A 22,297-nucleotide genomic window follows, 5' to 3' on the forward strand; every position below is an offset into this window, starting at 1 on the left:
GAAGGTCAGAAGATTAATGGTCACAGTCTTCACCATTTTGACACCCGACATGAGTTCCTGAAGGTGTATAAAGTCACCAAATAGTAAGCAGAATGAATATGGAAACGCGTCATGGTACTGAAGGGATTAATCATGCCGCCTTATGAGTAGAATTAGCAGACACAAGGCCGTAAAGTAAAGAGAAAATTTCCGTGTAGATATTCCGAGACGCACCCGGGGATACGCTGCCACCCCCGAACGTGACGGTGCCGGTGCCGCAGAGACATCCGCTGTTCTGGTGTCATGGTGCTGACTGGTGAGGTGGTCTGTTCCTCCTGTTTCCCTCACTTTGTATCATGTAGCCAGCGATGAAGTCTTCCGATACATCAAGTGAAGTCAAACACGTCCTTTGTGTTGGTGGTGGTCACTTGTTTGTGGCTTGCTTGCTGAGACGTTTGCCAATGGAGTCGTTCCTCTCTCTCTCTCTCTCTCTCTGTCTTCTTTGGCTGGTTTCTCCCTGGATGAGTGGCTGGGGTCCTCACTGCGTTGTTGTGCACCGCCGTGTGTTGCCGTGGTGGCTTGCATGTTGAGTGGAGTCCGCATTAGTACGAAAAGTTACTCGGGATAGCGAGGACTGAACCGTTCTTCGAGTAGTATATGGGAGGCTGTGTGTGTGTGTGTGTGTGTGTGTGTGTGTGTGTGTGTGTTTTGCCTGTGTTGTAATTTCTTGTGAATGTGAGACTTGGGTCCTTATTAGTGATCGCTGTGTGCTGGAGACTTGATGGTTGATGTTATTGGTGACGAGGGGATAATAGAATGATCCATAACGAAGGTACAACAATACCAATTAGCGACAAGTTTACCTCCGTCTTAGGTAGGGGTGGAAGTCAGGTATGAGAACCCCAGTAAGACCTCTAATTAAATCAACTTTGGCCAACCACTGTAACCGGAAGAAAAACATGTGAAGTCAAGCCGCCGTGGTGCAGTGGAGCCATGCGTGCTTTGGGGTCCGAGGGGTCTCCAAGCGCACGAGTTCGAATCCTGTCCACGGCCCGAGTGTAGGTAGGGCGTCCTCACTCAGGGGCAAGAGTTTCCTAGCGGGTGGGCTTTGAGATAGGAGGCACCCCAAAATGCACCCCTTTTAGCCCTGAAATTCCCGTGAAAAGACCACATGGTATAAATAAAAAAAAAGAAAAGAAAATGTCTATAAACGTCTCTACGTACATAACACACTGTCCTGTACCTCCGTTCCTCACAACTAACTACATATTCTTGAGGGAGTGCAGTGGATTAATAACGCAAAAGGGTAGTAAAAGAACACCCACGTATATCTTACCCAATGGCGCAGTAGTAGTAGTAGTAGTGGTGGTAGTGGTAGTAGTGGTGGTGGTGGTGGTGGTGGTGGTGGTGGTATAGTATAAAGAGAGTCCCATTAGTAGAATAGCCTCTTGGTCTATATTATATTACTTTTCTTCTCATCTGGTATCCCTTCTTTACTCTCCTCCTCCTCCTCCTCCTCCTCCTCCTCCTCCTCCTCCTCCTCTAACATCTCCTTACAGCGTTGAAGGAGCAAAAACGGTAAAGGACTAGGAGGAGGAGGAGGAGGAGGAGGAGGAAGAGTGATCGATCCTTCTTCTTCTTCCCTTTTATCGTTAGTCAAACATTTCCTTCAATCCCTTCGTGTTTTGAATTCGTTTCCCTTCACTATCTCTCTCTCTCTCTCTCTCTCTCTCTCTCTCTCTCTCTCTCTCTCTCTCTCTCTCTCTCTCTCTCTCTCTCTCTCTCTCTCTCTCTCTCTCTTGACGAGCCGGGAAGAAAGAGGAGGAGGAGGAGGAGGAGGAGGAGGAGGAGATGGTACAGATATCCTGACTCCTGATATTGGTCTCGTTAGGATGAGTCACGTTTTTCCTTCAGTCTGTCGTTTCCTCAGGTGTTGTTACAGGTGTGGTGGCGGTGGTGGTGGTGGTGGTGGTGGTGGTGGTGGTGGTGGTGGTGGTTGACTTGCAATTCTCTTTATATTTTCATTCTTGTATTATTTCTTTCCCTGTTTCCGTTTTCTTTATTTATATTTCTTCCATCTTTCGTTTCGTTATTGTATCATCTCTATGTGTTTCTTTTTATCTTGTCTTTTCTCCTTTTTCTTTTTTATTTCTCGTTTTCTTCATTTTTTTCCTTTTTTTCCTCTTTTTCCTGTTTCTGTTTCTTACTTCATTTTTTTTCTCGTATTTCTTTTCTACTTCTCTCATAAATCGTCTTGGTCTTAAAAAGTTTAGCTCTATCAATAACTTCCTCCCTTTCCTTCCTCTGTCTGTCTGTCTGTCTGTCTGTCTGTCTGTCTCTTTGTTTGTCTGTCTGTCTATCTTTCTGTTTGTCTATCTGTCTGTTTGTCTGTCTGTTTATGTCTTTCTGTCTTTCTATGTCTGTCTGTCTGTATGTCTCTCTGTCTGTGTGTCTGTCTGTCCTATTTGCAGTTTTATCTTTCCTTCATTACTCCTTATCTACCTGTCTGTTTATCTTTCCCTTTGTCTGTCTGTTTGTTTATCTGTCTGTCTGTCTGTCTCTCTGCCTGTCTGTCTATTTGTCTCTCTGTCTATCTGCCTGTCTGTCTGTCTGCCTGTTTGTCTGTCTGTCTGTCTGCCTGCCTGCCTGTGTCTCTGTCCATCCATCTCATCCTGTTTATCATTCCATCCTTCCTTCATTATTCCCTATCCATCATAAATTATCTTTTTCCTCATCTCCTCTTCTATCCTTATTTAATTCCCTCCTTCCTACACACTACATTCCTTCACTCCTCCACTCCTCCACTCCTTCACTCCTTCACTCCTTCACGCCTCCCTTCTCCAGGTATCCTAGCCCTTGTCACCTGGTCGTAATTAAACTGCTAATTACTCCTTCACCTGCGAAAAAAGCATCTAGGGAGAGGAAAGATGACAGAGCTGGGGAGATTAACCTAATGGTCCTTGATACGGGGGCAGAGAGAGAGAGAGAGAGAGAGAGAGAGAGAGAGAGAGAGAGAGAGAGAGAGAGAGAGAGAGAGAGAGAGAGAGAGAGAGAGAGAGAGAGAGAGAGAGAGAGTGATTAGGGTAAAGTAATTTAAGTGAATCTGGTTTTGGTGAAATGTTGAAAGAGATAAGTATTAGCTAGAGATGTTTGTTTCTTTTTTTTTTATAGAGTATAACCTAACCTAACCTAACCTAACCTAACGTAACCCTACTCTAGAGATCACAAGCCACCGCCACGAGGCCCCATCAGTGGTGGCCCGTGTGGCAGCGACTTAGCTAACCTAACTTAACCTGCTTAACCTATGCTAACCTAACCTAACCTAACGAGACTGAGTGTTTCAGCAGGCACCGCCACGAGGCCCCATCAGTGGTGGCCCGTGTGGCGGCGACCTAACCTTATCTAACCTAACCCAGCCTAACCTCCTAACCTAACCTAACCTAACCTAGCCTAGCCTATCCTATCCTAACCTAACCTAACCTAACGAGACTGAGTGTCAGTAACCACCAACACAAGGCCCCATCAGTGGTGGCCTGTGTGGCGGCGACTTAACCTAACCTAGCCTAACCTATCCTATCTTATCCTATTCTAACCTTGCCTAGCCTAGCCTAGCCTATCCTATCTTAACCTAACCTAACGAAACTGAGTGTCAGCAACCACCGCCACGAGGCCCCATCAGTGGTGGCCCGTGTGGCGGTGACCTAACCTAAATCAGTCTAACTAACCAACCTAACCTAACCTAACCTATTCGAGAGACTGTGTGTCACCACCGCCACGAGGCCCCATCAGTGGTGGCCTGTGTGGCGGCGACCTAACCTAACCTTTCCTAAACTATTCTACCCTAACCAACCTATACTAACCTATCCTACCCTAACCAGCCTATCCTAACCTATCCTATCCCACCCCACGCTACCTATGTGGCTTGCGTAGTGGTGCGCAGTGGCGCAGGCTCAGAAACACTCGATGCACACTTTGTAGGTGAGTAAGGCTAAGCTCACGGCCTGCGCACACTGAACTAGGCGATCAACAAAGCAGAGGCCACACAGGCGGGCCCCGCCCACGCCCTTCTCTCCCGGCGGGGCCTCCTTCCCCTGCTTAGAGGGGGACGGAATGGGAGGGTGCATGACAAGGCCATCCCGTCCCCCCGCAGAGGAACTCCCGCTGGGCTCTCCCCTTCTTTGACGGAGGAGAGCCTGGGGAGGTCTCCACCTTTCTCCCTCCCCGAGGTCACGGTGTATGACCTCGGGGCTCAGGCTGGGCACAGTCTCGCCAGCCTGATGGGCTTGTCCTGTTTTCTGCCGCAGGTTGGGCTGGGGAGGTCTCCATCTTTCTCCCTCCCCGAGGTCACGGTGTATGACCTCGGGGCTCAGGCTGGGCACAGTCTCGCCAGCCTGATGGGCTTGTCCTGTTTTCTGCCGCAGGTTGGGCTGGGGAGGTCTCCATCTTTCTCCCTCCCCGAGGTCACGGTGTATGACCTGCTGTACTGGAGGGGAAGTGTTCTCGCTAGCCTGTGGTGGCAGGCTGGACTTTGATTGGCCAGCCTGTTGGGACAGGCTGGGCTTTGATTGGCCAGCCTGTGGTGACAGGCTGGGCTTTGACTGGCCAGCCTGTGGTGACAGGCTGGGCTTTGTTTCATCTGGTAGTGAGGGCAGGCTGTAGTTAATCCCGCTGGGTTGTTGAGGAAGGCTGGCATTCTGCTCCGGTTTCTGTGCCTCCTTCTGCTCATGCTGGGATGGCCTTGGCTGCTCCAAGGGCCTCCTGCTGTGATAGGCTGCCACAGGTGATGGGCCTCGGCTCCCAGGGGCACCGCCACCATCCTCAGCCAGGTGTCCCTCAAGGCTGAGGAACAGCGATGAGCGGCGCCCTTCAGTGTTGGCCTTCAGATCGGCCAGCAGATCCCCCAGCGGGATCTCTAGACGGGCCACGAGGCACGATCCCGCCAGGAGGTCCATCCTGACGGGCGTGGCGCCGTCCTTCTTACTCAGCCTGCCGACACGCACTGAGATCCTCCGGGCAGAGCTGTACGTGCCTGCCCGCTCCCCGCGGTGGGGAAGGTGAAGGCGCCCACAAGGCGCCGGCGTCCCTTTCTGCCGCTACGGGGCAGGCACAGGGTGAGGCGGTCCACGCCGCCGCACCGGCCCACCACCTGGAGGTGGGCCGACACCCTCAGAGAAGTGCACAGCTGACCCATGGTTTGGTTGTCCTGTTTTTCTTTCCTTACTTTGATGTAAATGAAAATGTTTCCTGTTTTGTCAAAATGTGTTCAAACAAGATGGCGGCTGAAACGCTGCCCGCACTCACTGCTTCATTTCCTTCTCTCGCTGATACCTTCACAAAAATGTACTCACTTATGTTGGTCGGTGTTAGTTAGATGGTGCACACATTGTTCTGCTTGTTATGGTACATGAGGTGAGGCTAAGCCACCTTCCTCCCTGCCGGCTCCAAGCGTAGTGGTGACTCACTAGTAAATACCTCCGGGTCATGGTGCTTTTCTTGAGGGGTAACCTGAATTGTTCCCCATTCTTATCCGTTCAGTTCATTCCTTAAGTGTTAGTAATACCACCTTGCGAAATGAATGAACTAGAGGAAGGAAGTAGTGAAGAGAGGGAAGCTGGGAGGAAAGGGAAATGAAGAAATTGGGGGAGGAGTAAGCAGAGAGAGAGGATGGTGGGAGGAGTGGAGAGAAGAGGTAGTGGAGAGGGAGAGATGGGAGAGGGGATATTAGAGGAAGGGATAGTAGAGAGGGGAGTGTGAGGAAGTGTAAAGGAGGAATGAGAGAAGGGGAGAAGAGACTGGGGGGAGGGGAGGAGGGTGAGTGAGGGGAATGGAGGGGAGGGAAAGTGTTTGATGTTTAAATTGTATCAGATTTTAACCTGTGTAAGAAAAAGAAGAGACGATTATAATTGTTTTGTTTTGGTTGAGAGAGAGAGAGAGAGAGAGAGAGAGAGAGAGAGAGAGAGAGAGAAAGGTAGGGACTCACTCTTTCACCTTCTCTTTCTACCTTTATTTTTTTCTATTTGTTTGTTATGTTTTTTTCTTCTCTCTCTCTCTCTCTCTCTCTCTCTCTCTCTCTCTCTCTCTCTCTCTCTCTCTCTCTCTCTAATTAAAGGGAGATGTGGCAATTTTTTTTTCTTTTCTCTTAATTATTTTGTTTTTAGGAACCGTGATCTGTTAACCTCTCTCTCTCTCTCTCTCTCTCTCTCTCTCTCTCTCTCTCTCTCTCTCTCTCTCTCTCTCTCTCTCTCTCTCTCTCTCTCTCGTTTATTTTTTACTTCCTCCCCGATTTTTTTTCTTCTTTGTTTTTTTCCTTTCCTTTTCTTTTCCTTTTTCTTATTTGGGTTGAAAAGAGAGGCTGAAAGAGAGAGAGAGAGAGAGAGAGAGAGAGAGAGAGAGAGAGAGATAGACGCCTTCAAATACCTTTCACTGATTGTCCATGCGCCCTCCTCCTCCTCCTCCTCCTCCTTCTCCTTCTCCCCTTCCTGCTCCTCTTCCTCCTACTCCTCCTTCTCCTCCTCTTCATCTTCTTTCTCTTTCTTTTTCTCTTTCTGCTCCTCCTCCTCCTCCTCCTCCTCCTTTTCCTCCTCCTCCTCTTCCTCCTCCTCCTCCTCCTCCTCCTCCTCCTTCTTCTCTTCCTCTTCCTCTTCCTCCTTCTCCTTCTTCTCTTCCTCCTCCTCCTCCGCCTTTCTTCCTTCACATAATTGTCATCCATTTTCAATTTTCAAACTTCTTTCTTCCTCCTCCTCCTCCTCCTCCTCCTCCTCCTCCTCCTCCTCCTCCTCCTCCTCCTCCTCCTCCTCCTCCTCCTCCTCCTCCTCCTCCTCCTCCTCCTCCTCCTCCTCCTCCTAATTACCTCCTTTGTTTTCTTGTTTCCCTCTTTTCTCTTCCTCTTCCATTTCCTCTTCCTCCTCCTTCATTTAATTATGTCCTCCATTTTCATATTTCTTTCTTCCTTTCCTCTTTTTTCTTCCGTCCTCTCTTTTGATCTTCCCTTCTTACCTTTCTTTATTTTTCCTTCTTCTTTTCCTCTTCTCCTCTTCACCACCTCGCTTCCATTAGTGTTTATTCCTGTTTTCGCCTCTTCCTTCTTCGTTGCGTCTTTCTTTTCTTTCTTTCTCCTTTCCTCTGTTTCCTTTCTTTATCATGACATTCTCTCTCTCTGTCGATTTATTCCTTCTTTTAGCTGTTCCCTCTTCTTGTTTTCTTCTCTGTTTTTCTTCTTCTCTTCTTTTTACAAGTTTATTCTTTTTTCTTCTCCTTTTGTTCTCCTTTTTCTCTTCTTCTTTATCTTGTTCTGTTTTGTTTCACTCTTTCTTTTCATTATTTTCTTTTTTCTTTTTTCTGTTTCATAATTCTTGTTTTGTTATTTTTCTATAATTTCTTCTTTTCATAATTTTTCTTTTTTTTCTTCTTTTCTGTTTGATAATTCTTTTTTTATATAATTTCTTCATTTTTTCTTTTTTTTCTTTTCCTGTTTTTTTTCTTTTTACTCCTTTTAACTTCTTTCAATTCTCTCTTGTTTCCACTTCTTTCTCTCTCCTTCCTCTGTTTCTTCTTTTTATTATTTTTTTCTATCTTTTTCTCTTCTTCCTTCATTCTTTATTGTGTGTCAATTTGCGGGAGTTTTATTTTTTTCCTTACTTTTATTTCTTCCTTTTCTTTTTCCATTTTCTCTTTCTTACTTTTCTTTTTCCATTTTCTTTTTCTTTCCTTTCGTAAATTCTTCTTCCTCTCTCGTTTCTTCTTCCTCCTTTTTCCTTTCTCCTTTCTCCATTTTTGTTTCCTTTTCTTTTATCTCGACCTATTTCATTGATTTTTTTCATTTCTCTTCCTTTTTCACTTTCATATTTTCTTTCTTTTCATTTTCCTTAATTTTCTTCACCTTTCCTTCTTTCTGGCATTTTTTTTTTTAACCTGCGTTTCTCGTTCTCCTCCTTCTCTACCTCCTCCTCTTCCTCCACATCCTCCACTTTCTCCTATTCATCCTCCTCCATCACCACCTCATCATCTTCTTCCTATTTCTCTTCTTCTTCCTCCTCCTCCTCCTCCTCCTCCTTCCTCCTGTCTCTCTTCTCTGTAGCTAGTTAGGAGATTTACTAAGCTATTTACTGTTGCTATTTGGCTTTCCTTTGTATCTTCCTCCTCCTCCTCCTCCACCACCAGCACCTCCTATTTTTCCTCCTTTTCCTCCTCCTCCTCTTCCATCTCACTTCTTTATTTCCCCTCGCATGTCCACCTTCATCTTCATCTCTTTCCCCTTTGCATACGAATCCCTTTCATCCTTCCTTCCCTGCGCCTCACCTGCTCCTCCTTCCCCTCGCGCGGCGCCCCAAGGTGATGCAGGTCGGGACACATGTCAGGGCGCCCTTCACACCTGTCGCGTGTCACCTGCTCTCTGCTCTGGGACTCACCTGCAAAACTGTACTTGGTTTGGTATAACATTATTTTTTTTCTGGGCTGTTTTCATGTTTTGTTTTTATTTCTCTATATTTTTTTTTTTCTTGTTTGTGTTTGGATGGTTGGTTTTTTAGAGAGAATTTTGGTTTTCTCTATTTGTTTATTTATTTATTTATTTATTTATTTGTCTATTATTGTGTGTGTGTGTGTGTGTGTGTGTGTGTTCTTTTTATAAGGAAAGTAATATTTTTTTTTTGTTCCTTGCATTTTTCTTAGCTTGTCTCTGTTGTTTGTTTTCCTGTTTTCTTTTTATTTCCCGGTTGTTACTTTTTTTTTTTAAGAGAGAAATGATGATTTTTAATTTTCCTTCCTGCGGATCTAATGAAGGAATAAAAGTGGTTTTGTAATGATATTGTAAGATTTTAAGCATTTTTTCGCTATTTATTTGTTATCATTATCTATCCACTCATTTATTTTCTTTCTGCACGATTTACCATCACCATAATAATAATAATAATAATAATAATAATAATAATAATAATAATAATAATAATAATAATAATAATAGCAAAAGGGGAATTAAACACATCTATTTTATTATTATTATTATTATTATTATTATTATTATTATTATTATTATCATTATTATTAGTTTTGAATGTATTTATATATACATTTATCTATCATCTTATATGTATCCTTTACCTTATTTTTTACTATGGCGAAGGGAAAGGAAGTTTGTATGGGAGGTTTCGCTTTGTTCCGCACGATTCTGAGACGAGGGTAATATTTTTTTTCTCTGTTCCAGTTTTGTTTTTCTTTTCTTGGTTCGTGGGAGAGGGCGGGAAAGTCTTCCTGATTGTTTTCCCCGCGTTTTTTGAGGAAAGGGATGGAAAGTTTGGGAGGAGTTCTAGGCATCATAACTTAGGTTTTTGTTTTCCACACACACATACGCACATACACTGTCTCTCTCTCTCTCTCTCTCTCTCTCTCTCTCTCTCTCTCTCTCTCTGGCGCATTAACATTTTACCTATTCTTTTTCACCCTGTCTATATTTTTTTTATTTACGGGCATTAGTCAACGTTTACATCGAGGGAGGGGATATTAAACGAAGCTTGATTTATTAACGTGCTCAGGTGTCGGCGGGCTTGTCTTTCTCTATTTTCTTTTCCCTTTAGTTTTTTTTTTCTATCTTTTTTATTACTATTATTTTTTTCAGCAGTGTAGGGTGTTGACGTGAGAGCGAGCGTGACAAGTGATCCCAGTAGTCACGATTATAGAGGTGGTGTTGTCATGTTTCTCTTTTAAGTTCAGTTAGATTTTTATTTTCTTTTTATTTCTCACTTTTTTCTTTCTATTTTTCTATGTTTCCTTTCGCCAGTTCTTCTTCGTCACTATTTTTTTCCGTTTTTTTTTTTGTCCTTTTCTCTATTCTTGTCTCATTCTACCTTGATTTATTCTCTCGCTCAACTTTCTCGTTCTATATCTCCCTTCTCGCTCTGTCTTTAACTTTGCCACTCTCTCACATTATAATCTAACTCTCGTTCTATCTCTCATTGCTAACCTGCTCGCTCTATCCTTGCTCACTTTCTCACTATCTCCATTTCTTTTTCTTATTCATTGGTTAAGTTAAATTTGGCTGCCACTAGGATTAGGTGCAGTGTATTTACCGGGTTATTTTCTCCACATAGCAAGCCTTGGCAAGTCCCTCGTTTGGTTGGAAATAGGAAAGAGCTAAGCGAGGTTACAATTTCTTTTTCCTCACTATTTTTCTCCGCTTTCTCTTTGTCCTTTTCTCTTTTTTATTTTTATTGATACAGTTCGTTACAAGTTTAGGGAGATTTGTACAGGTTAAAGGGAGTATGGTGAGGACTCCTTATCTTAAAACCTACTAACCCTATTGAATTATTTGTAACATTGAAAATAAACTAAAATATAAGAACACTTACACACTACTGACAAAAAAGACAAAGAGGAAATGATAAGGTTCACATGTAACGTGTCTCTGTCACTGTCACTGCACTGTTGCGCTCTTCACTGAGCCACTGATGCACCTACACCTTAAATTTCTGGACACTCCACTCAGCTGGGGCCGCCGTGGTACAGTGGAACCATGCGTGCTTTGGGGTCCGAGGGGTCTCCAAGCGCACGGAATGGGACTATTGGGCGCCGCCGTTTGGGCGCGGTCGTTTGGGCACGGCCTTTTGGGCGCCAGCTGACAGTTTGGGCGCCAGCTGTTTTGGCGCCAATATTTATTTTGTATTTTTATTTTGTATTTTGTTTTTGTACATTTGCTATATATTTTGTTTAAATCTCTTAAGATCATTTGGTGTTTGGAGATAAAAAAAATCTAAAAACTTTATTTAAGACTAAAAACACATTAAAATTAAAATCCATTAAACAATACATAGTTTTATTTAGTTCATTTGATAGTTATGAGCAAGACTTCTTAAATACTCGACTGCATCCATGTTTTCAAATCTACAAACAATTTCATGAATTCTCCTGTCTGCATCCCTATATTTTTTTAGTTTTTGTGGTGGCTCATGACCGGCAAGTAGTTTTTCATAATAAGCATCTCTGCCTTTCTGTACTTTACGTAGGCCATCAATTAGTCTCCATATGGTTGGATGTTGCATGCCTAGTTCGTATTGAAGACGACGGTGTGCTGCCTCAGCATTATTGTTTGTGCGGTCTTCCCCATTTAGCGTTCTCTGATAGAGGTTCCAAATTTCAGGGAGAAATAGAGGAGCTCGTCTCCCATTTCCTCGTCTGTTTTGACGACCAACATATGTGTCCTCAAACCAATTCAGCAAATCTTGAAGCTCTTGCGGCAGTTCGGTCGACAGAGCATCTAAATATTCATCGATCTTGTCCAAAGGCACAAAGGCAGTGGCAATAATCATTTTAGCCTTCAAAGCGAAATCTGGATCAGTGTTATACAAACTAATGAACCCCTGTCTAGCTAGATGTTTTGCATATTTTGAGCTAAATGAAAAAACATCCTTTTATTTGAACATCAGGAATGCTTCCTTCATAGCACTGTGTGCAGCTTGCTCAAAATCGCAAACAATTGAACTAGGTTTCAAGTTGGGTTCAGTTTCCTTCAATAACTCAAACATTTTCACATATGTGGCGCGTTGCTTGTTGGGCAAAAGAGCATAAATTGTAGGGTGAACTCCTCCGTGTTTTGCTACCAAGATTATATAAATCTGACTAAAGAGGCTGGGGACAATACTGAATGTGCCATCGGCAAACCACATATCCGATGTCACTAAGTGGTGAAGCCAACTTTGTCTCCCGAAGATTAATATCCGGTCGTTACCTGGTCCGCTATCACATAGTAAAAATTTTCTTCCACTCCCGGCTGAGGCACGTACACTCTGTAGCATTCTGGCACAAACAATTGCTGTAAGTCAGCTGGATTGGTGGGGGCGTCTAGTAATAAATTACGCTTCCTGCGAATTATTTTCCTCAAAGCAGACATGTTAGGAACGGCAGCAAGACTGGCTTGGGACATGTCTGTCAAACATTCATTAACCACAACAGTTGGGGGTTCAAGGGTTTCTTCAGCTCTTTTCTTTATTTTAGTTTTCACAAGTGCAACCTCTACTTCAGCAGCACAGGCTTCATGTGAATGACTGTTAAGCTCTAACACCACCTCTCCTGCTTTAGTATGGAGCCGTGCTTTACACCGATTTTTTTGCTCACAACGCCAATATTTTAACTCGCTGTCAGCTTTGCTTGCCTTATCAAAGACGTATAGGAATCCGTTATGAGTAAATTTCTCCTTACCACGTTTCGTTAAAATATTGTCTGCCATCTTATACGTAAAACGAATGTATAAGTGACAGTGTTAACAGAGTTTACTCAACGGAAGCTATGGAGCGACTGATTCAAGTGTAACAGTCTCACTGGTAGTCCCACACTGGCCTTTAACTCAGTCGCCCTCTATAGGTAGTCAAAGGAAACAACTAAATGATTCAAGAGCTAGTTATCCTGTTTCTAATTGTACTCTATTATCATTCTTCATGCTATATCTTTATTTATCGAATTAAACGATCTTAAGAGATTTATTTAAAACATAAAACTAATTTACTAAAACAAAATACAAAATAAAATTACAAAAACAAAATACAAAATAAAAATATAAAATAAATATTGGCGCCAAAACATCCGTCGCCAAATAGGCCGGCGTCAAAACAGCTGGCGGCCAAACGACCGAGCCAAAACGGCGGCGCCAAAACGGCGGCGCCAAATAGTACCAAACCCCCAAGCGCACGGGTTCGAATCCTGTCCATGGTCCGAGTGTAGGTTGGGCTTCCTCACTCGGGGCAGCGGTTTCCTAGCGGGTGGGCTTTGAGATAGGAGGTGCCCAAAATAGTATCCCCTTTAGCCCATAAATTCCCGTGAAAAGCCCATATGGTATATAAAAAAAAAATAGCAACACGGGTCTGTTCTTATCTCTTTCTATCGTGATTTATTTCAGCTTTTCTTTTTATTCATTGGTTAAGTCAAATTTGATTAGCTTTGGTTTGGCAAGATTATTTTTAAGCACAAAGTAAAGTGTGACAGAGAGACAGAGGAGAAAAAATGGAGGTAGAGGGCAAAGAATATAAGGTTCGGTTAGGTCAGGTTTGGTTAGTTTAGGATAAGTAAAAATTAGATTAAGTTACAATAATTTTCCTTAGATTAGATTAAGTTAGGTTTGGTTAGCTTCGGTTTGGCAAGATTAGGTGAAGTAATATTAGTCTAGGTTACGTTAGGTGAGGTTTGGTTAGGTTAGGTTAAGTAAAAATTAGATTAAGTTACAATGATTTAGCTCACATTAGATTAAGTTAGGTTTGGTAAGATTAGGGTAGGCTGGGTTGGCTCATGTCAGGTTTGGTAAGGTTGGGTTAGGTTACATTCACTAAGATTACGTTAGGGTATGTTTGTGTAGAGTTAGTTTGGTAAGATAAGGTGAGGTGAGGTGAGGTTAGATGAGGTTAGGTTAGGTTGGGTTGGCTCATGTCAGGTTTGGTAAGGTTGGGTTAGGTTAAATACACTTAGATTACGTTAGGGTATGTTTGTGTAGGCTTAGTTTGGTAAGATAGGGTGAGGTTACATTAAGTTGGGTTAGCTTAGGTTAGGTCAAGTCAGGTTTGGTAACATTGGGTTAGGGTACACTCACTTAGGTGGGTTTATGTTTGGCTAGGTGAGGTTTGATAAGATTAGATTAAGTTACATTGATTGATATTCTTAGGTTATTTTTAACTAAGATTAAATTAGGTTAGGTTTGATAAGGTTGGGATAGGTTATGTTGTCTTAAGTTACATTAGTTATGTGAAATTGTGTTAGTTTGCATTAGGTGAGGTTGGACTACCGTGTTACAGATAGTCTTGTCTAAATTCTTTCGCTGAAATGGAAGCAAGAATGAAGTGAATAGACTTTTAACCCCTTCAGTACCATGACGCATTTCCATACTCATTCTGGTGACTATTTGCTGAATTTATACAAGTTCAGAAACTCATGTGGTGGAATTAAAATATGAAGACTGTGGCTATTAATCTTCTGACGTCCATAGACCCTTCCTAATGTCAATAAAATGGTCTAATCACACACAAAACTCAAGGCAAAAATGTGTCCCAGTACTGAAGGGGTTAAAGATGGACAGGTTTTCTATAAAGTAAACAGAAGGTGGAAAGAAGTAAGAAAAATAGAACAAGTGGATGTGAATAATGAGGATTTGATGAATGCAAGACAGGTGGAGTGAGTTATGAGAGTAATTATCGTGTGTCGTGACTCATTAGCAGGGAACAGATGGGAACGGTTAGTCTTGTCCTGCTGGGAGGAAGAAAAAAAGAAGGAAAAGTAATATGAGAAAGTTTCATTTTGTTGTTGTTGTTGTTGATGTTGTTATTGTTGTTGTTGTTGTTGTTGTTGTTGTTGTTGTTGTTGTTATTGTTGTTATTGTTGTTGAGTTCTTGCTTGGTGTTGCTTTTTCTCTCTGTTCCATTTTCCTTTTTCCTCTTTGATTTTTCTCTATTTTTATTTATCATTTTTTTAAACATATATTTTTCATTAGCTTTGTATTCTTTCATGCACTCTTTCTCTCCCCTCCCACCTCTCTCTCTCTCTCTCTCTCTCTCTCTCTCTCTCTCTCTCTCTCTCTCTCTCTCTCTCTCTCTCTCTCTCTCTCTCTCTCTCTCTCTCTCTCTCTCTCTCTCTCTCTCTCTCTCTCTCTCTCTCTCTCTCTCTCTCTCTCTCTCTCTCCCGTACGCAGGTTCATAATGAGTCTCACTAAAACACTTTATCTCAACTTTGCGGGAAATTCATTCTTTTTTTCCTTCTCAACTCTCAGAAAAGTTTGAAAATTAAGCGCGGTACTTCTTTCTTTTTTTCCTTTTTTTCTTTTTCGCTTTTTCTAATTTTGTAATGTTTTGGTCGTTAGGATATTGCAGAGAGAGAGAGAGAGAGAGAGAGAGAGAGAGAGAGAGAGAGCGATTAGGATGTTTATTTTGGTGAATATGATTTGGTGAAATGTTGAAGGAGATAGATGTTAGCTAGAAATTGTTTATTTTTTATTTATTTATTTATTTTTTATATAATATAACCTAACCTAACCTAACCTAACCCTACCCTACCCTACCCTTGCCTACCCTGCCCTACCCTAGCCTACCCTAGAGACTATTAGTGTGATGAGAAGCCTCCACCACGAAGCCCCATGAGTGGTGGCCTTTGTGGTGGCGACTTAACTAATCTAACTAACCTACCCTAACCTAACCTAACCTAACGAGACTGAGTGTGTCAGCAGCCACCGCCACGAGGCCCCATCAGTGGTGGCCGTGTGGCGGCGACCTAGCTAACCTAACCTATCCTAACGAGCCTGAGTGTGTGACCACCGCCACGAGGCCCCATCAGTGGTGGCCTGTGTGGCGGTGACCTAGCTAACCTAACCTAACCTAACATAACCCAGCCTATCCTATCCTATCCTAACCTAACCTAACCTAACGAGACTGAGTGTCAGCAGCCACCGCCACGAGGCCCCATCAGTGGTGGCCGTGTGGCGGCGACCTAACCTAACCTTTCCTACCCTAACCTATCCTACCCTAACCAGTCTACCCTAACCTATCCTATCCTAACCAACCTATCCTAACCTATCCTACCCTAACCAGCCTATCCTAACCTATCCTATCCCACCCCACGCTACCTATGTGGCTTGCGTAGTGGTGCGCAGTGGCGCAGGCTCAGAAACACTCGATGCACACTTTGTAGGTGAGTAAGGCTAAGCTCACGGCCTGCGCACACTGAACTAGGCGATCAACAAAGCAGAGGCCACACAGGCGGGCCCCGCCCACGCCCTTCTCTCCCGGCGGGGCCTCCTTCCCCTGCTTAGAGGGGGACGGAATGGGAGGGTGCATGACAAGGCCATCCCGTCCCCCCGCAGAGGAACTCCCGCTGGGCTCTCCCCTTCTTTGACGGAGGAGAGCCTGGGGAGGTCTCCACCTTTCTCCCTCCCCGAGGTCACGGTGTATGACCTCGGGGCTCAGGCTGGGCACAGTCTCGCCAGCCTGATGGGCTTGTCCTGTTTTCTGCCGCAGGTTGGGCTGGGGAGGTCTCCACCTTTCTCCCTCCCCGAGGTCACGGTGTATGACCTCGGGGCTCAGGCTGGGCACAGTCTCGCCAGCCTGATGGGCTTGTCCTGTTTTCTGCCGCAGGTTGGGCTGGGGAGGTCTCCATCTTTCTCCCTCCCCGAGGTCACGGTGTATGACCTGCTGTACTGGAGGGGAAGCGTTCTCGCCAGCCTGTGGTGGCAGGCTGGACTTTGACTGGCCAGCCTGTTGGGACAGGCTAGGCTTTGATTGACCGGCCTGTGGTGACAGGCTGGGCTTTAATTGACCGGCCTGTGGTGACAGGCTGGGCTTTGATTGACCGGCCTGTGGTGACAGGCTGGGCTTTGACTGGCCAGCCTGTGGTGACAGGCTGGGCTTTGATTGGCCAGCCTGTGGTGACAGGCTGGGCTTTGATTGACCGGCCTGTGGTGACAGGCTGGGCTTTGATTGTCCAGCCTGTGGTGACAGGCTGGGCTTTGATTGGCCAGCCTGTGGTGACAGGCTGGGCTTTGTTTCATCTGGTGGTGAGGGCAGGCTGTAGTTTATGCCGCTGGGCTGTTGAGGAAGGCTGGCATTTTGCTCTGGTTTCTGTGCCTCCTTCTGCTCCTGCTGGGATGGCCTTGGCTCCTCCAGGGGCCTCCTGCTGTGATAGGCTGCCACAGGTGATGGGCCTCGGCTCCCAGGGGCACCGCCACCATCCTCAGCCAGGTGTCCCTCAAGGCTGAGGAACAGCGATGAGCGGCGCCCTTCAGTGTTGGCCTTCAGATCGGCCAGCAGATCCCCCAGCGGGATCTCTAGACGGGCCACGAGGCACGATCCCGCCAGGAGGTCCATCCTGACGGGCGTGGCGCCGTCCTTCTTACTCAGCCTGCCGACACGCACTGAGATCCTCCGGGCAGAGCTGTGCGTGCCTGCCCCGCTCCCCGCGGTGGGGAAGGTGAAGGCGCCCACAAGGCGCCGGCGTCCCTTTCTGCCGCTACGGGCAGGCACAGGTGAGGCGGTCCACGCCGCCGCACCGGCCCACCACCTGGAGGTGGGCCGACACCCTCAGAGAAGTGCACAGCTGACCCATGGTTTGGCTGTCCTGTTTTTCTTTCCTTACTTTGATGTGAATGAAAATGTTTCCTGTTTTGTCAAAATGTGTTCAAACAAGATGGCGGCTGAAACGCTGCCCGCACTCACTGCTTCATTTCCTTCTCTCGCTGATACCTTCACAAAAATGTACCCACTTATGTTGGACGGTGCACACATAGTTATGCTTGGTATGGTACATGAGGTGAGGCTAATGTTACGTCAGGTAAGGTCAGGTCAGTAGTGGCGTGGATGCATGACAGGCGGTGGGACGTGTTTTACTTGCATCAGTGCCTGGCTCACCTGATGCAGTGGCGGCGCGGCCACAGGTCAATGAGCTTGTTTGGCGATGCTGCTGTGTGAGTGACGCAGGCAGGGGCGCGCTGGCAGTGTTCCATTGAAGAGACACACGTTGTTGTGTGTTTGGCGATGCTGCTGTGTGAGTGACGCAGGCAGGGGCGCGCCGGCAGTGTTCCATTGAAGAGACACACGTTGTTGTGTGTTTGGCGATGCTGCTGTGTGAGTGACGCAGGCAGGGGCGCGCCGGCAGTGTTCCATTGAAGAGACACACGTTGTTGTGTGTTTGGCGATGGTGCTGTGTGAGTGACGCAGGCAGGCGCGCCGGCAGTGTTCCATTGAAGAGACACACGTTGTTGTGTGTTTGGCGATGGTGCTGTGTGAGTGACGCAGGCAGGGGCGCGCCGGCAGTGTTCCATTCAAGAGACAGACGTTGTTGTGTGTTTGGCGATGCTGCTGTGTGAGTGACGTTGAAAACTTGAGGGTGTTGCCACCACCCACCTTCTCCCTCTAGTAGTGGTGAGTCACTAGTAATTACTTCCATGTCATGCTACTTTTCTTCGAAGAGTAAGTTGAATTGTTTCCCATTCTTATCCGTTCAATTTATTTCCTCAGTTATTGGTAATTCCGCGAGAGAGAGAGAGAGAGAGAGTGTGTGTGTGTGTGTGTGTGTGTGTGTGTGTGTTTCCTGAGTATCCTAATAAAAGTCTTACGAAGGATTTTATTGTTGTTCAAGTTATGAAGCTTTTAAAAAAGGATAATCATTATTTTTTCTTCTTATTTTTCTTTTCTTCTTCTTCTTCTTCTTCTTCTTCTTCTTCTTCTTCTTCTTTTACTTCTTCGTTCTTCATTTTCATTTTCTTTTTTCCTTCCATTTCCTCTGATTTCCCTTGGTCAGCATCCTTCGTCTCTTTCCTACATTCTCCTTCCTTTTCTTCTTCCTTCCTTCATTCCTTCCTTCCTTCCTTTCTTCCTTCCTTCCTTCCCTCCTTCTTTCCTTCCTTCTCTTCTTCACGTTCTTCTTCCCTCTCTTTGTTGGACATGTTTAATTCTTTTTCTCTCCTTCCCTTCATTCTTGTCTGTCTTTATCACTTAGTTGTCTCTCTTCCTGTTTGTCTGGCTGGTATACACAGTCACCCCTCTCTCTCTCTCTCTCTCTCTCTCTCTCTCTCTCTCTCTCTCTCTCTCTCTCTCTCTCACCAAAGCATAATTTAATCACAAAAACTTCGTAATTTTCTCGCTCTATCAAAATATTAACTGCAGGAATTACAATTTAAGGCAAGGGTAGAGAGAGAGAGAGAGAGAGAGAGAGAGAGAGAGAGAGTTGGCTAGGAGGTAAAGTTTGTTGTTTCCTTCTTCCCAAGTTTTCCCTTTTTTTCCTCCTTTCTTCACTTCTTTTCCTCAAATCATGCCAGCTATTAAGTTTTCCCTGTATTCTTCATTTTATTTGTCATTTTTCCTGACGACGATCGCGTTAGTTTCCTTCTTCCTAAAAATCCTGCAAATTGTTCTCTTTTTTCCTTTCAATCCTGCACACATTTTATTTCATATCCCTCTCTTATTAATTTTTGTAGGATGTATTTTTTCCTGAAGGTGTTGTCAGCGGTTGTTCTTCCAAAGTCCTATAAGTTCCTTCCTTTCTAACCCTCAATTCTGCATGCTATTATTTCTTTTATCCTCCCAGTATCATTAATTCTGTATGGTATTCTGAGTGAGTTGTTTTCCCTCCTGAAGGTGTTGTCAGCGGTTGTTCTTCCAAAATCTTACAAGTTCTTCCCTTCTTACCCACAATTCTGTACGCTATTATTTCTTTTACCCTCCCAGTATCATTAATTCTCTATCTATAGCATTCTGATGAACTTGTTTTCCCTCCTGAAGGTGACGTCAGCGGTTGTTCTTCTTTCTCTCTTCCCCTAATCCTACAGTTCCTCCCTTTTTACCCACAATTCTGCACGCTTTTAACTTCTTTTCGCGGCATCATTAATTTTCTATGACATTCTGATTGAGTTTCTTTTTTTTTTTCCTGAAGGTGACGTCAGCGGTTGTTCTTCTCTTCTCTCTTCCCCTAATCCTACAGTTCCTCCCTTTTTACCCACAATTCTGCACGCTTTTAACTTCTTTTCATGGTATCATTAATTTTCTATAGCCCATCCGAAGTGAAAAACGTTGTCTACATTATTTTTTAAAGGTGACGTCAGTGGTTGCTCCCTTCCTCCCTTCTCATCTACAATTCTGCACGCTATTAACTTCCTTTCTCAGTGTCATTAATATTCTATTGCCCATCCTGTGTTTCTGTTTTTTTTTTTTTCCTGAAGGTGACGTCAGTGGTCGTTCCCTTCCTCACCCCAAGTATGCAAGTTCTTCCCTTCTTGCCCACAATTCTGCACGCTATTAACTTGGTTTCTCAGTATTATTAATTTTCTATTGCCCATTCTGAGTGAATATAGTAGTTTGTATTTATATTCTCCCGAAGGTGTCGTCAGGAGTTGTTTCCTTCTGTCTGCAATACAAGCCCGTTTTCTGTAAGCCCTTCTTTGTGTCCTGGGCAGTTGGAGTTATTTTCCCCTGCGTGGTGTTCGTTGTATTTTTGCACACACGGATGCCTTGTGTAAATAGCAAACATTAGTGCATCTGCTGTGTAAACAAAGCGATAAATACACGTTCCCTGCCGCAATGTTTACTGAGGGGAGGACAGAGGGTGGACTGTTGAAACCATCATCACCACCACCACCACCACCACTACCACCGCCACCACTACCGCCATTGTCACCATATAGCAGTAGTGGTAGTGGTAGTAGTAGTTGATGTTTTTCTCCATTTTCATTTTCTTCTCTTTCTATCTTTCTACTTTATCATCAACATCTACTTCTTTATCATTTTCTTCTCTTTTTTTTTTGTCTACTTCATCATCATCAACATTTACTTTTTTATCATCTCTTTCTTTTAACTTCATCACCATCAACATTCTTTATCATTCTCTTCTTTCAACTTCATCATCATCAACATCAACATCTGTATAATTTTCTTCCTGCCTCTCCTCCTTCACCAGTCTCGTTTGTATCAGAAGCCAAGTGCGAATCTTCTCAATTCATCCCCGTCCTACTCTGCGCCTCCCACTGGTCCTTAAGAGAGTGACAAGCTGACGTGCGTGTGTCTATAGAGGCGCTGTCTGCCTTACGTGGACCAAGTAGTATCTTATATCTTCCTTATACATTCCTTGCACCTAGGCTCGTATTCTGAAACGCTTTGCTCTTTCACCATCACTGCTTTCCAAAGGCTCCAGTTGAAGATACTCGTTTTTTAATGGTATTTTTATGGTTCTGGTGATAGATTGGTAAGATTTCTGGTTTATGTAAAGGAGAAACTGTCTCGAAAACCCAGCTAGTTTTCCCTGTGGCTTTGAAAATTGTGGTAGTGAGAGAGCAAAGCGTTTCAGAATACAGGCCCTAATGTCCTCCCATATGCCTTCCCAGTAGCTTCCCTTATACTGTCCCTCGTCTTGGCTCTCCACTACGGAAATAGAATGGTGGCAGAGGTGGGATTGTAAGTAAATAGCCGGAGGAATGTAGAAGTGAATGATATTTTTTGTAGTCATTCTGTTTACCTGCGTCTGGCAATCTCTCTCTCTCTCTCTCTCTCTCTCTCTCTCTCTCTCTCTCTCTCTCTCTCTCTCTCTCTCTCTCTCTCTCTCTCTCTCTCTCTCTCTCTCACACACACACACACACACTGTCCAAAGCAGCCAGACAATGTTAGGGCGTGAGGAAGGTGCGCCTGTCATGCCTTGCCTTCAGCCTCACTAAGCTGATGCCACGTCCCTGCTCGCCCAGATAATTAGCTTTCGAAGGTTCAGCGGGAGCACAGCAGGAGGGAAGGAAGAGCCCTGACGTGATACCCCCCCCCCTCAGGCAGGCAGGTGTTCTATATGGAAGAGCGGCTGTGTGGGATTGAAGGATTAGGATCAAGGTGAGGAGTGGAGGCATTTAAGGGTGGAACTTTAGGATTGGTTAGGATGAGTTAAGATTAGGTGTTCAGAATGAGAGAGAGAGAGAGAGAGAGAGAGAGAGAGAGAGAGAGAGAGAGAGACTGGCGATTGATGCAGCTATGTTTCCCGGAGGAGAAAGAGAAGTGAAGGAGGAGGAGGAGGAGGAAATGTCTAATAATAACTCTCTTTGGTTAATCACCCACTCTTACTCAAATTACAGAGAGCGAGAGAGAGAGAGAGAGAGAGAGAGAGAGAGAGAGAGAGAGAGAGAGAGAGAGAGAGAGAGAGAGAGCTGCATAAACTGAAAGAGAATAGTAAAAAGCGAGAGAGAAAATAGAGAGAAAAAAAAAAACAAGACTGAACCGACTGCCTAAGAAGAAAGAGAATCGATATAAAGAGAACGGCATTTTGGAGAGAAAGAAAACCCATTGAGAGAGAGAAAAGAAAACGAGGAGTGGGAGAGACGTATAGAGGAAAAAAAAAGAGAAACAAAGATGGGAATAGAAGCGAGGAGGAGGGAGAAGAAGAGGAGAGAGTTAACGATGAAGTTCCTGGGTATTAGAGGAAAGTTGGTCTTTTTTCTTTAGTTCACCATCAAGATTTAATTGCACGGAAAGAAAACGGGTACGGATAGATTACTTAATTAGTTTAGTTACTCTTGTTATTGTCGATGTTGTTCTTCTTTGTATTATTGTTGCTGCTACTACAACAACAACAACAACAACGACAACAACGACAACAACGACAGCTACTACTACTACTACTACTACTACTGTTGTTATTGTTGATAGAGTAACATTTTTCGTTATCATTCAAGACTACTCAACACACCCCGCTCTCTCTCTCTCTCTCTCTCTCTCTCTCTCTCTCTCTCTCTCTCTCTCTCTCTCTCTCTCTCTCTCTCTCTCTCTCTCTCTCTCTCCGCAGTGCCATACGCGAAAGAGATGACGTGGCGAGCTGCCAGCATGACCTTTCCTGA

At 44.5% G+C, this 22,297-nt stretch overlaps 1 protein-coding gene across 1 annotated transcript; it reads right to left on the minus strand.

Moving 5' to 3' along the window:
- Nucleotides 1-3,133: 3,133 nt before the first annotated feature.
- LOC123501507 (trithorax group protein osa-like) lies at nt 3,134-17,755 on the minus strand. Its single transcript, XM_045250362.1, has 3 exons — nt 17,343-17,755; nt 15,894-16,995; nt 3,134-4,454 (listed from the first exon to the last, which is right to left on the minus strand). The coding sequence occupies exons 1-3, from the start codon at nt 17,753-17,755 to the stop codon at nt 3,930-3,932; spliced, it is 2,040 nt and encodes a 679-aa protein (XP_045106297.1). The 3' UTR covers nt 3,134-3,929.
- Nucleotides 17,756-22,297: the final 4,542 nt, after the last annotated feature.

The sequence above is a fragment of the Portunus trituberculatus genome, chromosome 9 (genome assembly GCF_017591435.1).
Source record: "Portunus trituberculatus isolate SZX2019 chromosome 9, ASM1759143v1, whole genome shotgun sequence".
NCBI lineage: Eukaryota > Metazoa > Arthropoda > Malacostraca > Decapoda > Portunidae > Portunus > Portunus trituberculatus.